A 15,744-nucleotide genomic window follows, 5' to 3' on the forward strand; every position below is an offset into this window, starting at 1 on the left:
GGGCCCGCTGGCGCCACGCGCTTGCCTCCACATGTCCCCTATTGTAAGTCCGGTAGTGGGTTTTTCTACGGAAATTTTCTTTGTCTTACGTCCCATATCGTTGGAGATGCTTAGGGGATCCTGGTTTTGCTTAGGGGGGTATGCCGATTGGGCTTTATTTTTCGATTTTCCCTTGTGGGTCTCGGAGCTCCAGTTTAGTGCGACTGCTTCCCTCCGCGGTTAGGCTCCGCCCCCCCCGGCATTTATTTTTTGATGTGAAAATAAAAGTTACATTCTAATTGGAGCCTGGGAGTGCGGACCATCTTTTTGAATCTTCTGTATACATATGACCTGGATCCAGCACCCAGCATGTAAGCTAAAACTGCAATTTAAGCCTGCTGTGCAAGGTATATTGAGCTATATATATATATATATATATATATATATATATATATATATACACATACACACACACACACACACATTTTTATTTAGTATGTATGTGTAATATATTATAAAATAATTAAAACATTTTATAATATATTATACATATATATGATTACATTATATGCCTTTTGCATCCAAGATCCTTGAAAGACTTGTGTATTTGAGATTGACACACGTCATCGAGTACAATTCTCTGTTTGATCCACTTCAGTCTGGTTTCCGCGCTCAGCACTCTGTGGAAACGGCTCTGACCAAAGTATCAATCGTTGTATTCACTGCAAAATCTCATGGTCACTACTCTATTCTAATTTTCCTTGACCTTTCCGCTGCTTTTGATACTGTTGATCATAAACAGCATCAGAGAGTGCAAGTTTGATTTGATTTTATCTATTTTTTTACTGCACGGAATTCACTCTGTGTTAACATTGATACATATATTGTATCATTTCTGATTTCCTTATCCTTTTTTTCATGAAAAAAATTTAATAGACCGATACTATATTACTACCTTGAACTTTATCAGCTTTATCTTTTACTTATACCATAGTACGTAATAAGTCTGTAATTAAGCTGATACATTTTCTATCAATTAATATTTGCTATGTTTTTAGGAAGTGTGTAGGGAGGCTGTATGAGTCACAGGCAAGGAAGGTGTTGCTATGGCTACATACACAAAGTAATTTACCAATAACACACAGAAACACACAAAGACAAACAAAAAAAGATATAACAGCATCACTTTGAAATACAGGTAGTTTAATGGAGTAGTGAAATACGAAGAGTAAATTTCAATTCAGTATGAAAATCCCTGGTTATTATTTTTAGAGCTGTGAAAATAACAAAATATTATAGTGTACATTTCTTTACATGTTAAAATTACACTTACAGTTCCATTTTTATTTTCAGCAAAATTGAGGTTAAAATAACAGCTGAGTTGAGCAATTACAAATTCAGGTATAATTTGTGTAGTGAACAAACAAACTTGAAAAAAATGAGAATAACCTTAAAATTGCTATGACTAGAAATTCATTGTAAGACTGAGACAACAGCATAGTAAAAATTAAATACGAAAATATCAGCTTCAAGCAATTTAATAAAATGCTTAATATTTTCTTATAATGCAACAGAATATATAATGCACATTTAGTTCAGTGATCCAATCATCCCCTATAACAGTGATGGAGAACCTTGTTAGAGCAAATGTGAGCATCATGGTAGTTCAAAAGAACCTACCACGTGAAGGAGGTCCCTCACTGCAGTGTTAATTTTGTCGACTAAAGCTAGACTAAAACTAAATCAATTCAGGTGACTAAAATGGCTTAGTGAAAAGACTATGACTAAAACTAAATTAAAATTTGCCGTGAAAATTAACACTGCGCTAAGGCCTGTGGAAGGGGCAAAAGAGACAGATCAGAGCTTGGTAGAGAGACACCTAAAGGGGCTGGAAGGACAGAAAGAGACACAGAGGGGCTGGGGAAGGGACAAAAGAGACAGAGGCTTTAGCTTAACCCATTAGATTTTAGTCGTGGCGACTAAAATCTACTGGAGATTTAGTCGACTAAAACTAGACAATAAGACAATGACTAAAACTAAATTGAAATTTCACACCAAAATGAACACTGCCTCTCTGCCCTACAGAGCAATTTGCTTTAAACCAAAGCAGAAAGGCACACCACAAGTGCTGAATTTAGATGTTTTTTTTTTTTATTTCTGATCCAATGGGGGTTTCTGACAAAATTTAGCTTTTTGGACTACCTAACTGGGTTGGGACAGAGACTGAATTTACAGGTGACGTGAAAAAGAGTTTAACATACATATTAAATGTGTAGTATTTGTATGACGACAACCAATATTCTTTCAGTGTTTTTCTCTTTAGAATTAAGCTGTTAATAGTTCTTTGGCAGTAAACAGGATACATTCACCCAACTAGCCCGGAGCACTAGTTGATAAATGCATCCCAGAAAGTTGGTTGTAATTCCTGTCTAGTTTGTCAATGATGGAATGCAACAACTGAATATATATTTCAACATGAATTAAATTTCACCATCAACATTAAAGATACATCTTCTTGGATGGGATAAAAGTTTTTTATTTACCCCTAAGAAGTAAAGGCAATTTGTATGTGAATTTGTTTTTTTTTTAATTTACAGAACACTGGAAAATCATACACTACAAGTGGTCTTTTTACAAATACATTTAACTCCTAGTGATAATGTGTGATGCAAGGATTTTACTGGGTCACCACCATATATATTTTTGGGAGCGTTCTCTACCTAAAAATAGAATTGCAAAAGACCTAATGCAATATGATTTCAGTATTATAAAAAAGTTTTGTGATCACTGGTTTCCAAAAGCAGTTTTATATAAAACAGAGTTTTTAGATTAATTGTTCACACCTTATCATTTAACCTAAATCATTTCATACTGGTTTCAATTATTAAAAATTACAACTGCCTGTAATTAGTCTTTTCATAAATTCATGTTTATATATGTACATTGCAAAGTAGTTTGATTCTATAATTTTGAAAAAGACCTTCCCCCCCCATCCCCCCAAAAAACACATTTTCATCACTTAGACGTTGGTATGAATAGTCGTTACGACCTCTGAATTTCTTAAATATCTTGGGTTTGTTTGATTCAAATACAATTATATATATTTATATATATATATAAAAAACAAAAAACAATTACATAAGATTTTCCACTGCAGTATAAGATATTTACAAGGCATTCAGTCTTCTAAAATGTAATTGAAGAGTGTGGAAAGTGGCCTTTAGGAAGGATTTAAGTTTTTTAAGCATTAGCAGTTGCAGTTGATGGTGGTTGGTTAAGTGGCGCATTTTCTGGGCCATTTGCAGCATTACCAGGGCTCTTCTTTTTAAGTAGGCTTCTGTCTTGACGAAACTTTAAGCCAGCTTCCCCTAGAAAGCATAAACTTGCCAGAAAGCCGAATGCCTACAAAAAAAATAAAAACATTTTTTTTTTTTTTTTTTTAAATAGACAACAAAAACAGATCCTGAGAGAGACAGAAATATTACAGCTGCTTTATAAAATGTTTATACAGTATTAGGTACTGCTTTGCTATGCACCCGTGACTGGTAGGGGACCCTCTACAATATTAATTTAATCTAATTTATTCACTTGATGTCAAGCCTACGGATGTCTTTCTGTAAAGCTTTATAAAGGTCAATGAGTTTTTTTGGCTTTATTTCAAGAGGATTGTGTAACTAAAAACATAGAAACATAGAATGTGACAGCAGATAAGAGCCATTCGGCCCATCTAGTCTGCACTAAATACTTTTTTTTCTGCACTAAATACTAATTTTCTAAATACTTTCATTAGTCCCTGGCCTTATCTTATAGTTAGGATAGCCGTATGCCTATCCCACGCATGCTTAAACTCCTTCACTATGTTAATCTCTACCACTTCAGTTGGAAGGCTATTCCATGCATAGGCGTGTGTGCACCCTAAAGCACAAACACACGTAGCGTGTATATGTATGTGTATATATATATATATATATATATATATATATATACACACACACACACACACACACTCATATACACACACATCCACACACTGCTGTGTGTGTGTGCTGTGTGTGAGGGTGCTGTTAGTGTGTGTGTTTGTGAGGGTGCTGTTAGTGTGCGTTTGTGAGGGTGCTGTTAGTGTGCTGTGTGTGAGGGTGTTGTGTGTTTGTAAGGATGCTGTGTGTGTGTTTGAGTGTGCTGTTAGTGTACGGTGTGTGTGTGTGAGGATGCTGTGTGTGAGGGTGCTGTTTGTGTGCTGTATGTGTGTGTGTGCTGTGTGTGAGGGTGCTGTTTGTGTGCTGTATGTGTGTGTGTGCTGTGTGTGTGCTGTGTGTGTGAGGGTGCTGTGTGTGTGTGCGCGCGCGCTGTATGTGTTTGAGGGTGCTGTGTTTGTGTGTGTGTATGTGTGAGGGTGCTGTTTGTGTGCGGAATGTGTGAGGGTGCTGTATGTGTGTGTGTGCTGTATGTTTGGGTGATTGTGGGGGTGGAGGTGGGGGCAGATTAGTCAAATATCCCCCCTCCCTTCTTACCTTATGAAGGGAGAAGGGACCTTGCTGCTACCATCCCTGGTGGTCCAGTAAAGAGTGAACTCTAGCCTGCGGGGCTAGAGTTCACTCTCGCAAGATATAAGCGTTGTCGCGGCAATGCTCTGGCTAGAGCTCCCCAGGTCCTCTCCTGCCTCCCTCCCTGCGGGTCGGTGAGGTAGATCTTTGATCTCCACACCAGCCCATGAAGGCTTAGAGCAGAGCCGGCGCTAGGATAGCGCCGGCTCTGCATGAGCTGACAGGGGAGATCCTGAGATCTCCCCTGCCGGTCTCAATCCATAGGCGTGACGCGGGGATTAGGATGTGCCCAGGCACACCCCGCGTGCATGCCTATAATTCCATGCATCGACTACCTTCTCTGTAAAGTAATACTTCCTGATATTATTTTAAAACTTTGTCCCTCTAATTTAAGACTATGTCCTCTTGTTGTGGTAGTTTTTCTTCTTTTAAATATAGTTTCCTACTTTACTGTGTTGATTCCCTTTATGTATTAAATGTTTCTATAATATCCCCCCGTCTTGTCTTTCCTCCAAGCTATACATGTTAAGATCCTTTAAAAAAAAAAAAAAAAAAAACCATCTCCCGTTCCAACAATGCACAGAGGTCTGTTCACTAAAGTGGGAACTGGTCAGGGAAATCCACGTTAGACCTAAATTAATGAGCTGTAAAAATAACTGGATTGCAGAACATTTCCAATACAACTATTTAGCATTAATACTTGCAACAACATGATAAGTTGAAGTCAAATGTATTACAAGAGAATAAAACAGTAAAAAATTATATCAAAACCAGCCAAAAAGTCAGCACAGATGGAGATCTCAGAATAGTCCACAAGGTAGGTCATGGAAAGTGCATACCTTATTGTAGACAAAAATGGTTAACAACACATTATAAAAATATGTGCAGACCTTATAAATGACAGGCAATCCAAAATTTTCAAAGACATGTCCATTAATGCAGACTCCTTCTCTCACACTGGATTACATATTCAATTCCCCTGTGAACTGGAGTCGCAGCAACTAGTAACTGAAGAAAGGATTTTCCTGTAATTCAGCAGGTTTTATTACAAATGATATGTGGTTTGAAACTAGTAATGGTGTGTTGACAAACGTTTTGCTTGGACACAAGTAAACATTGTGTAAATATGTAAATGGTTTAGATGGGTACAATTGAGGGGGCGGAGCTCAGCGCTTGAACGGGATGGTCGCATGGCCGTGGAGCTCCGGACCAGCGAGATACTTAAACACCGTTCCAGGCCTCTAAACATAAGCCAAACTTACCCCGAGACAACCCTGAGACCCCCCCAGGCACCATGGGCCGGAAAAATAAGAAGGCGAAACCCGACAAGCCCCGTCCGGGCATGGATATCGGGGAACTGTGGCGGCAAGCGCACAAGGCCACAGGAGCCAAGATGGCGTCCCTGCATGGCGGCTGCTCAGATTTTACTGACGGATCGTCAGATGAAGATGGGTAGACCCCATGGTGTCCATGCCAAACCCACCACCAACGCGGGCACAACAACCCCCAAAGACCCCTACCCCTGTGACCATGGAGGCAATTGGGGCACTTATGGCAGATCATCATAAAAAAATTGCGGACGATGTGGCCCTGCTCAGAGGGGACATTAAAGGCCTTACTAACAGGCTGGGGGCAGTGGAAGCCGCCTCTACCGGCTAAACTAGCCAGATCGCGGAACTCCAAGCAGCGATCCAAGACATGCAACAGAAAACCTGGCAACACGAGCAACAACTCGCCGCCCACGAAGATAAATCCCGCAGGAACAACATAAAGCTGCGGGGGGTTGCTGACTCCGTTCCAGAGGCCGAACTCCCACATTTCATCAGGCGACTACTCACAGAGCTGCTAAACCCAAAGGCAGCGAAAGCAACCTTCCTGGAGGACATATTTTGCATACCGAGACCAGCGAAAGCCCCACCTGCCGCGTCGGAGGATTTAATGCTCCAGTTTCAATCGTTTAGAGACAAGAAAGCGGTCCTGGAGGTTGTTAAAGGTCAGTCCACATACCCATTTGAGGGTATGACCCTCTCCTTCTATGCCGATTTATCAGGCGGGACGCTGGCATGGAGGAGATCCACGAGCCCATTCACAGCTCTCCTGCGCCTCCATCAAATCCGGTACCGCTGGGGACCAGGCCATACTCTCACCATAGATATGGGAGGCTCAAAGCATGTAATACACGACATGCAAGAAGCCACTGGGACACTGGGCTTACTTGTCCTCCCCACAGAACCGTTGGCTTCGGCAACACCACCAGCAGGACTAACGCGCCCACACGGAAGATACTCCGTAAGTGTGCCAGAGTTTGTACCGCAGAGACCACCCGCGGCTCCATATATCGAGGCCACCACCTGAAGCAGGACTTACCCCATGTGATTTGCAATAGGAACTGCACAGCGCCACACATTCCGTACAGTAATCCGAGAGTCCAGGTTTGCCCGTGGCTTCAAGTTTTTTCCCCAAAACCACACAGATGGAGGACTTGGGTGCCCTGAGAGGGCGACAAGCCCGACACTTCTGTGGCTGAACTATAGCGGCCCACTTTAATCTTTCCTACCCTCCTGAGCCTACTTGCACATTTAGTGGTCATACGGGCATGACGATACAGGTTAGGCAGTTCCATTGTGTACCTATACAGTAGCTGTATCACTCCAGCATACACCACGTCCTAACCAGCAGGCCTGTCATAACATGTAGTTCTGAGGCACAACACAGCTTAGGTATTTTTAACTTTTCTATTGTTTCATCATCAACCCACGAGCCCACGGAGTCCGTCATGACCTCTCACGTACGCCATGTATTTTTTTTTTTTAAAGCCTGCTGCTACACATGCCCATGGCACGTATGAATGTCAGGCCATTGTCTCTACATCTCAATGCATATGTTCAGCGCTCACAGGCATTTTATGTTTAACACACACAGCAGAGATCTTGCTATTAGAACATAGCCTTTCCACACTACATGCCGCCTATGCCTACAGATACTAGGTTAACCTTAAACTTAAGACATACAGGCCTAGCTCGAAGAATGGGGCAAATTCGTAATTGTATTTTTACCACTGTTTATACTGTGCCCTGTACAACGCAAGCTGCCTATACCATGCTTTCATCAACACTTGAGACGCAGCCAATACCATGCTATCTGACGTATGTACCGGCGTTAACTCAGATGACACCTACAGCATGACTAAGTTTACTTAGGTTATACGACATGTTTCTTCACAATATTTCCTCACACAAACAAAAATGTGTTGTCACTCGAAATGCCATACTGGTACTCACCAATAATTGTTATAACGGAGTTTGTAGATGCCATTGTGGCCAGACAAGCACGTACTATAAATGTTTATTAGTTATTTCTTCGTTTACTAATCTTGATACGCTACAGAGGCATACACTTAACCGAATAACCTATTCCATACCTTAAGCGCACCTAGCACTGACATATGCAGGTTTAGCTCAGCGTGGTATACCAAAAAAATTACGTTTAATAGCTTGCTAGCTTCATATAATATAAAACTGTGCCGTCTAAACTGTCACGATTTGAAATGTTAAGAAAATACTTGTAGAGGCTGTCGTGGCTCTACAAGCCTGTTGTCAAACTATGCACAAAATAAATAAAGAATTAAAATAGATGGGTACAATTAATAAACACATACTCACCACAGCCACGTCCCCAATAGAATGAGGGTCCTTTGTCGCTACAAACACAATTGAAGCAATCAAAAAAAAAACTCCAACCGCTGCAGAAATGTAAAAATCCTGTAAAAACAAGAAATACAATATTCGTTGCTAGGTTCAAACGTTTCCTCTAGGTGGCACTGTGAGATAAGCAACACCATAACATTTTGAGTTAAACATTGATAACGGGTATTTGGAGCACACTTTGGTCTAAAACTACACTGTTTTGATGCAGGTTATGTAGATAATGAATAAAATGCAAACAATGGACAACAGACATGACAATACAATGGCACAGAGAGTAAGGATGAAATACAGTAAACATCCAGAGTATGTAATATCTTTATAAAACAGAACAAGAAACATTACAAAGTCTAATTTAGTTGTAATAAGGTACTTAGCAAAATAAGCCTCTTGGTGGGTCCAAGTATATGAAGGATATGAAACATAGAATGTGACGGCACATAAGAACCATTCGGCCCATCTAGTCTGCAAAATTTTCTAAATACTTTCATTTGTCCCTGGCCTTATTTTATAGCTAGGATAGCCTTATGCCTAACCCACGCATGCTTAAACTACTTCACTGTGTTAACACTCAGCCACTGCCTTACCCATTCAACAACATTGGAATCCAAACTCAAAGATTGTAGTTTATTGATAAGCCTTCTATGTGCAACAGTGTCAAAAGTCTTACTGAAATCTAGGTAAGCAATGTCTACTGCACCACCCTGATCTATAATTTTAGTTACCCAATCAAAAAAATCAATAAGATTAGTTTGGTATGATCTCCCTGAAGTAAACCCATGTTGCCTCTGATCTTGAAATCCATGTGTTTTTAGATGTTTAACAATCCTATCCTTTAACATGGTTTCCATCACTTTCCCCACTACTGAAGTAAGGCTTACTGGCCTATAGTTGCCCGACTCCTCCCTATTACATTTCTTGTGAATGGGCACAACATTTGCTAACTTCCAATCTTCTGGGACTACTCCTGTTATCAATGATTGGTTAAATAAATCTGTTAATGGTTTTGCTAGTACACCACTAAGCTCTTTTAATAGCTTTGGGTGTATTCCATCAGGTCCCATTGACTTATTTGTCTTTACTTTTGAGAGTTGAAATAGAACCTCTTCCTCTGTAAACTCACGTGTAATAAATGACTCATTTATCCTTTTTCTTAACTGAGGTCCCTTTCCTTCAATTTCATCTGTAAATACCGAACAAAAATATTCATTGAGGCAGTCAGCTAGACCTTTATCCTCATCTACATACCTTCCTTCTTTTGTTTTTAATCTAACTAATCCTTGTTTTACTTTTCTTTTCTCATTTATGTATCTAAAAAAAGTTTTGTCCCCCTTTTTTACTGACTGTGCTATTTTCTCTTCTGTGTGTGCTTTGGAAGCCCTTATAACTTGCTTAGCCTCTTTCTGCCTAATCTTATAGGTCATTCTGTCTTCCTCACTCTGGTTTTTTTTATAATTACTAAATGCTAACTTCTTGTTTTTTACTATTTTGGCCACATCTGCGGAGTATCACAGTGGTTTCTTGAATTTTTTGCTTTTACTGACAAGCCTAATGCAATTTTCTGTTGCCTTCAGTAGTGCAACTTTTAAATAATCCCATATATAGGGCAATATTGTATGTACACCAGTATGCACTTACAAGGAATACATTGATTGTATAGATATCACCCAATAGTGGATATAGAATGTCCTCTCTCTTACTCAGGTTACTTGGACATATAAAAACAATATAAAAATAAATACATGGTGTAGATCTTCCAACTAAAACTGTCTCTCCCTAAATTAAAAGAGTAACCCATATGTGGATCCCATGCTCACTGTGCCCATATGGCTATCAGCTACACCTCAGTGACGAGGCTTTAAAACGATAATCCTGGGTTGCTGTATCTCTTGTGCTCAGAGAATTTGTCTTCATTTTGCTTCTGGACTGCCCTTATGGGTGGGATTACTCTGATATGCAAATATAATAAGTTCTCTTTGTAATGACACATGTGAGCACTTTTGAAATCTGATCTGGGGCTAACTGAATGGCAAGTTACTGAGTTTCTCTAAGCTTTTGCCTGTTGCACTCATATTCTCTATAGGGATTGATAGGGGTGAAGACATTAAAAGGGACACTATAGTCACCCAGACCACTTCAACTCAATGAAGTGGTCTGGGTGCAAGGTCCTTCAGGTTTTAACCCTTCAGATGTAACTATAGCAGTTTCAGAGAAACTGCTATGTTTACATTGCAGGGTTATCCAGCCTCTAGTGGCTGTATCACTGACAGCCGCTAGAGGCGCTTCTGCGGTGCTGGATGCAAAAAATCGCATTCCGTGTGCAGAACGTCCATATGAAAGCATTGAAATGCTTTCCTATGAACTGTTTGAATGCGCGCGCGGCGCATTCCGCTCCACTCGGGAGCCAACGTCGGAGTGGGAGGAGAGGTCACCAGCGCCGAGAGAGCCCGGTGCTGGATTAAAGTATGTAACTGAAGGGGCCAAGGGAGGGAGGCCCTGTGGGTGGGGGGACCTAAGGGTTGTATAATGTCAGGAAAATGAGTATGTTTTCCTAAAACTATAGTGATTCTTTAAAAAATAAAATTAAAAAAAATTCGATGGGGCTAAGCCGGCTTTTTTGAATTTATGTGAATTAAAGTGGTCCAAGGATTTGGACGAAATGCATACGGTGGTTTTTATTCTATTTTATTTGCATTGTTTGTTTATCTCATGCTGCTTCACCTGCTGATTAAGGAGAGGGTCCAGTAGGTAACTCTGGGGGATTGGAGTTTGGAGATTGAATTCCTCGCTGGCAGTGGTGATATGCTTATACTATTTTATGCTTTGTAATTGTCTTTTTTATTAAATTAGCCATTTAATTTGTATGATTTGCAACAAAAAAAAGAGAATATGAGAGCAAACGGGCAAAAGCTTAGAGAAACTCTGTAACTTTCCCTTCGGTTAGTCCCCGCTCAGGTCTCAAAAATGCTTTTGCTCACTTATGTAATTGCAAAGAGAACTTATACCATTTGCATATCAGACTGATCACACCCATAAGAGCAATCCAGAAGCAAAACACAGACAAATCATCTCTGCACGAGAGATACAGTAACCCAGGATGATCGTTTTTGGGCCTCCTCAGTGTGGTATAGCTGATATTCATCTAGGCACAGTGAGCATGGGGTCCATGTACGGAGAGATTTTATTTTATTTGGAAGGTTTGTACCATGTATTTGTTTTTCCCGTTTATATATGTTCGATCACCGGAGGAAGAGAGAAGACATTTACAATGGAGCTTCCTCGGCCTGCCACAGCTTAGTATGGCTGTCGACTCGATCCAAAGTCTTCCACCAAAGGCAGTCATAATAGCCTTTATCACAGTGTATCGCTTTTATACCCAGACATCAGCCTGAAGCTTGCAGGGAAATGCAGTTCCACACCAAAACCACTTGAGATCTGATTTAAGGTTTTAAAGTAGGACTGATTTCTTGACGAGCAGGCACATATATTTATACCCAGAAACCCCCCTTAACATACGATGGTGTGACATATAATACATTATTTACATTGACTCAGGACCTTCCCACTCCAGTGGGGTCATGAATAAAACAATAAGACATGTCTGCCTTGGTATCTACAATAGCTAGACAATATATTAATTAGCTAAAGAAGTTAACTGAATGATTAGTCAGTTCACAACACCAGAACACAATACAAACAATAGCTGAACATTACTTGAATTGCTAAACTAACAATCCCTGCCATCCCACCAAAACAAACTCCATGACAAACAGACTTTTAAACAAAAATAGAAGTGCAGGTGTAAAACAATCCGTAAAACCCCCTTTCAACACACAGGTGACTCCTAATATGGTTACATGGGACAATGTCCATAATTTGTGCAGAGGAGGTTGACCTCCAAGCCCCTGCTTGACACCCGTAAATGGAGGCATCTGTTACAACATTCTATACCGAGTATTGGGTGATATATCTACAATCAATGTATTTCTTATGAGTGCAATAGCTTACAGCTCACACTAGTATACATACAATATTGCCCTATATTGTCTATTTTTATCTGTAGGTACCGTATATACTCGAGTATAAGCCGACCCGAATATAAGCCGAGGCCCCTAATTTTACCCCAAAAAACTGGGAAAACTTATTGACTCGAGTATAAGACTAGGGTGGGAAATGCAGCAGCTACTGGTAAATTTCTAAATAAAATTAGATCCTAAAAAAATTATATTAACTGAATATTTATTTACAGTGTGTGTATATAATTAATGCAGTGTGTGTGTGTGAGTGCTGTGTGTGTGTATGCAGTGTGTGTGTATGCAGTGTGTGTGTATGCAGTGTGTATGAGTGCAGTGTGTATATAATGAATGGAGTGCAGTGTGTGTATAATGAATGCAGTGCAGTGTGTATGCATGAGTGCAGTGTGTGTGCATGAGTGCAGTGTGTGTGCATGAGTGCAGTGTGTGTGTGTATGAGTGCAGTGTGTATGAATGCAGTGTGTGTGTGTATGAATGCAGTGTGTGTGTGTATGAGTGCAGTGTGTGTATGAGTGCAGTGTGTGTATAATGAATGCAGTGCAGTGTGTATATGAGTGCAGTGTGTATGTATGAGTGCAGTGTGTATGCAGTGTGTGTATAATGAATGCAGTGCAGTGTGTGTATATGAGTGCAGTGTGTGTGAGTGCAGTGTGTATGAATGCAGTGTGTTTATAATGAATGCAGTGCAGTGTGTGTATGTGCAGTGTGTGTGTGTATGAGTGCAGAGCATTGGTGGGGGGTGGGCATTTTATTAATTATTATTTAATTATTATTTTAATATTTTTTTTAAATGTTATTTTTTTTTAGGTAACTATTTTTTTTTATTTTATTATTATTTGTATTATTATTTTTATGTTATTATTTTAATTATTTTTTGTTTTATTATTAATATTTGTATTTTTTCGTCCCCCCTCCCTGCTTGTTAGCTGGCCAGGGAGGGGGGCTCTCACTCCCTGGTGGTCCAGTGGATGGGCTGTAGGAGGGGGCTGTCAGGAAGCTGTTACTTACCTTCACCGCAGCTCCTGTCAGCTCCCTTCTCTCTTCTCCGGTGCGTGCAGCTCCCAGGTCAGCTCCCTCTGCAACTCTCGCGGCCGCGCGGAGCGTTGCCACGGTAACCCGTGGCAACGCTCTGACCCCGCGGCTCTCGCGAGAGTTGCAGAGGGAGCTGACCTGGGAGCTGCACGCACCGGAGAAGAGAGAAGGGAGCTGACAGGAGCTGCGGTGAAGGTAAGTAACAGCTTCCTGACAGCCCCCGGTCCATGTCTGTATTATGGCAATGTAAATTGCCATAATACAGACAACTGACTCGAGTATAAGACGAGTTAGTGTTTTTCAGCACAAAAAATGTGCTGAAAAACTCGTCTTTTACTCGAGTATATACGGTACCTATATTTTTTAACAAAGCTAAATTTAGCTTAGATGCGTTTAATATAATATTTAAATATGCACAAAAAGGACCTCCTTTATACAGGTATTCCTCACTTAACAACTTCCCTGCTTAACGACTGCTCGGACATACGACCAGGTCTCTAGTGTGGGCAATCCCCCGAATCTGAGTCTCGGTAATTCTCTCTAACATAGATTTGAGGGAGTCCCCGTGCTAGAGATCTGGTCAATGTCTGAAGGAATTTCCACTGAACAAAGAGACAAGGGATTCCCAGTGCTAGTGAGCTGGTCAATGTTCAAGGGAATTCCCCGAACATAGACCTGCTCTCTAGAGCACGCGAAACTTGGTTGTCATGCCGGTCTGAGGGATCCTCACTTCACGACCTAGTCGTAGGAACGGAACTTGGTCGGTAAGTGCGGAGTTCCTGTATTACCTGGATATACTTAGAAATTAGTGACCTAATGTACCGATTTTATTTTTTCCTTGCTGACAATGTATTTGATGTCATCATCTAAATTATGTCTTGAAAAGAAAATCATTGAGCCTGAAAAATCAGGGGGGGAAATTGTCTGTCTTTGATAATACACGACTACGAATTGTGCCATGCTGCACAATATATTGAATATTGTGGTTATTCACTGAAGTATGAATTATTGGGGATTCAAAGTGAATTTAAAAATAGTGTTACATTTTAGGACAAAAAAACTGAACTGAAAACACTGGACTTGGACTAACATGGAGCATGTGTTTCCACTGTGGCTATTCTGGCGTATATATTGAAGTTCAGTTTAAAGGGACATTATAGTCCACAAAACAACTTTAGCGTAATGAAGCAGGTTTTGTGTATAGATGACATCTCTGAAGTCTCACTGGTCAATTTTCTGCCATTTAGGAGTTAAATCACTTTTGTTTATACCCGCCAATGCAGCCCTAGCCACACCTCCACTTGCTGTGATACCGCCTGCATGAAAAAAATGGTTTCATTTTCAATCAGATATTAAACTAGTTTAGATGTTTTTATCTCCTGCTCTGTAAATTGAACTCTAATCACATATAGGAGGCAAGGTCTAGCAAGCTATTAACAGTGCAATAACTAGGAAATTCTAAATTAAACTGAATTTTTAATAAGGAAGTGTAAACATTAGATCGCATTCACAGGAAGTGTTTAGGAAGGCTGTGCACTTACTTGCAGGGAGGTGTGACTAGGCTTGCATAAACAAAGTGATTTAACTCCTAAATGGCGGAGAATTAAGCTGCAGGGCATGAGCTATACAAGAAAACTGTTGCATTAAGCTAAAGTTGTTTTGGTGACTATAGTATCCCTTTAAATTCCATACTATTTAATATTTTAATGAATAAACCTGGACATGTTTACTACTTAAAGTGTTCTCGTTCATCTGTGAAAAGAAAATAATGATAATAACAAAGGTTTGACGTGGATTGCTTTGCCAGTGGAAGCCAGCACAATGCATTACCAAGTCTACTTACCATTTTCTTGAAACTCTCAATGTTTACTCTATTCCTCAGCGGAGTTAAATAAACAATAATTACGAGTAAAGACAGGAGGAAGGCACTGCAGCTCATAAACTCGAAGAAATAAAGACCTCCACAGCTTTCACAATGTTCAATAATTTCCTCACAAATGAAGGCTATGAGGGAGAAAAGCTGAAGAAAAAAAATAAGAAAACATTAGTGGTTCATGCAATACATGTTCTTTTATATATATTTTATTTTAAATCGTTTAATGTTGAAAGGTTTTACAGTGTGAATTGTTGGGAATTTAAAGTAAATGTAAAATTTTAGGTCAAAATAGCTAAATGGGAAACATAGATCTGAGATTTTTTTCATCTCTGACATTTTGGTCAAAAATTTTAAATTTCAAAAATGTGTTGCCATAGAACAACAGTATGTTGAGTGGAGAGTCAGGCTGGATCAATGCTACAGTAGAGTTGGCAAATCACCGTAGTCCTAAATTAACAGAATGCAGCAACGACCAGCACTGGCCTTAGACCTTTAAAGGGATACTATAGGCACCCACCATATTGTGTTTTGGTAATTGCAGAGTACTTTACAAAGAATAAAATTAAACAGAAGTC

General features: G+C 40.0%; 1 protein-coding gene across 1 annotated transcript in view; it reads right to left on the reverse strand.

Annotated features, from left to right (window-relative positions):
* Nucleotides 1–1,501: 1,501 nt before the first annotated feature.
* The window catches only part of CMTM6 (CKLF like MARVEL transmembrane domain containing 6), a 42,590-nt gene continuing 28,347 nt past the window's right edge, over nucleotides 1,502–15,744 (reverse strand). The window contains exons 2-4 of the mRNA XM_063452218.1: nucleotides 15,137–15,313; nucleotides 8,186–8,284; nucleotides 1,502–3,381 (exon numbers count right to left, since the gene is read on the reverse strand). Coding sequence (XP_063308288.1) covers nucleotides 3,220–3,381; nucleotides 8,186–8,284; nucleotides 15,137–15,313 — 438 coding nt within the window. The 3' untranslated portion in view covers nucleotides 1,502–3,219. The remainder of the gene's footprint in view (nucleotides 3,382–8,185; nucleotides 8,285–15,136; nucleotides 15,314–15,744) is intronic.

The sequence above is a fragment of the Pelobates fuscus genome, chromosome 4, assembly GCF_036172605.1.
Source record: "Pelobates fuscus isolate aPelFus1 chromosome 4, aPelFus1.pri, whole genome shotgun sequence".
NCBI lineage: Eukaryota > Metazoa > Chordata > Amphibia > Anura > Pelobatidae > Pelobates > Pelobates fuscus.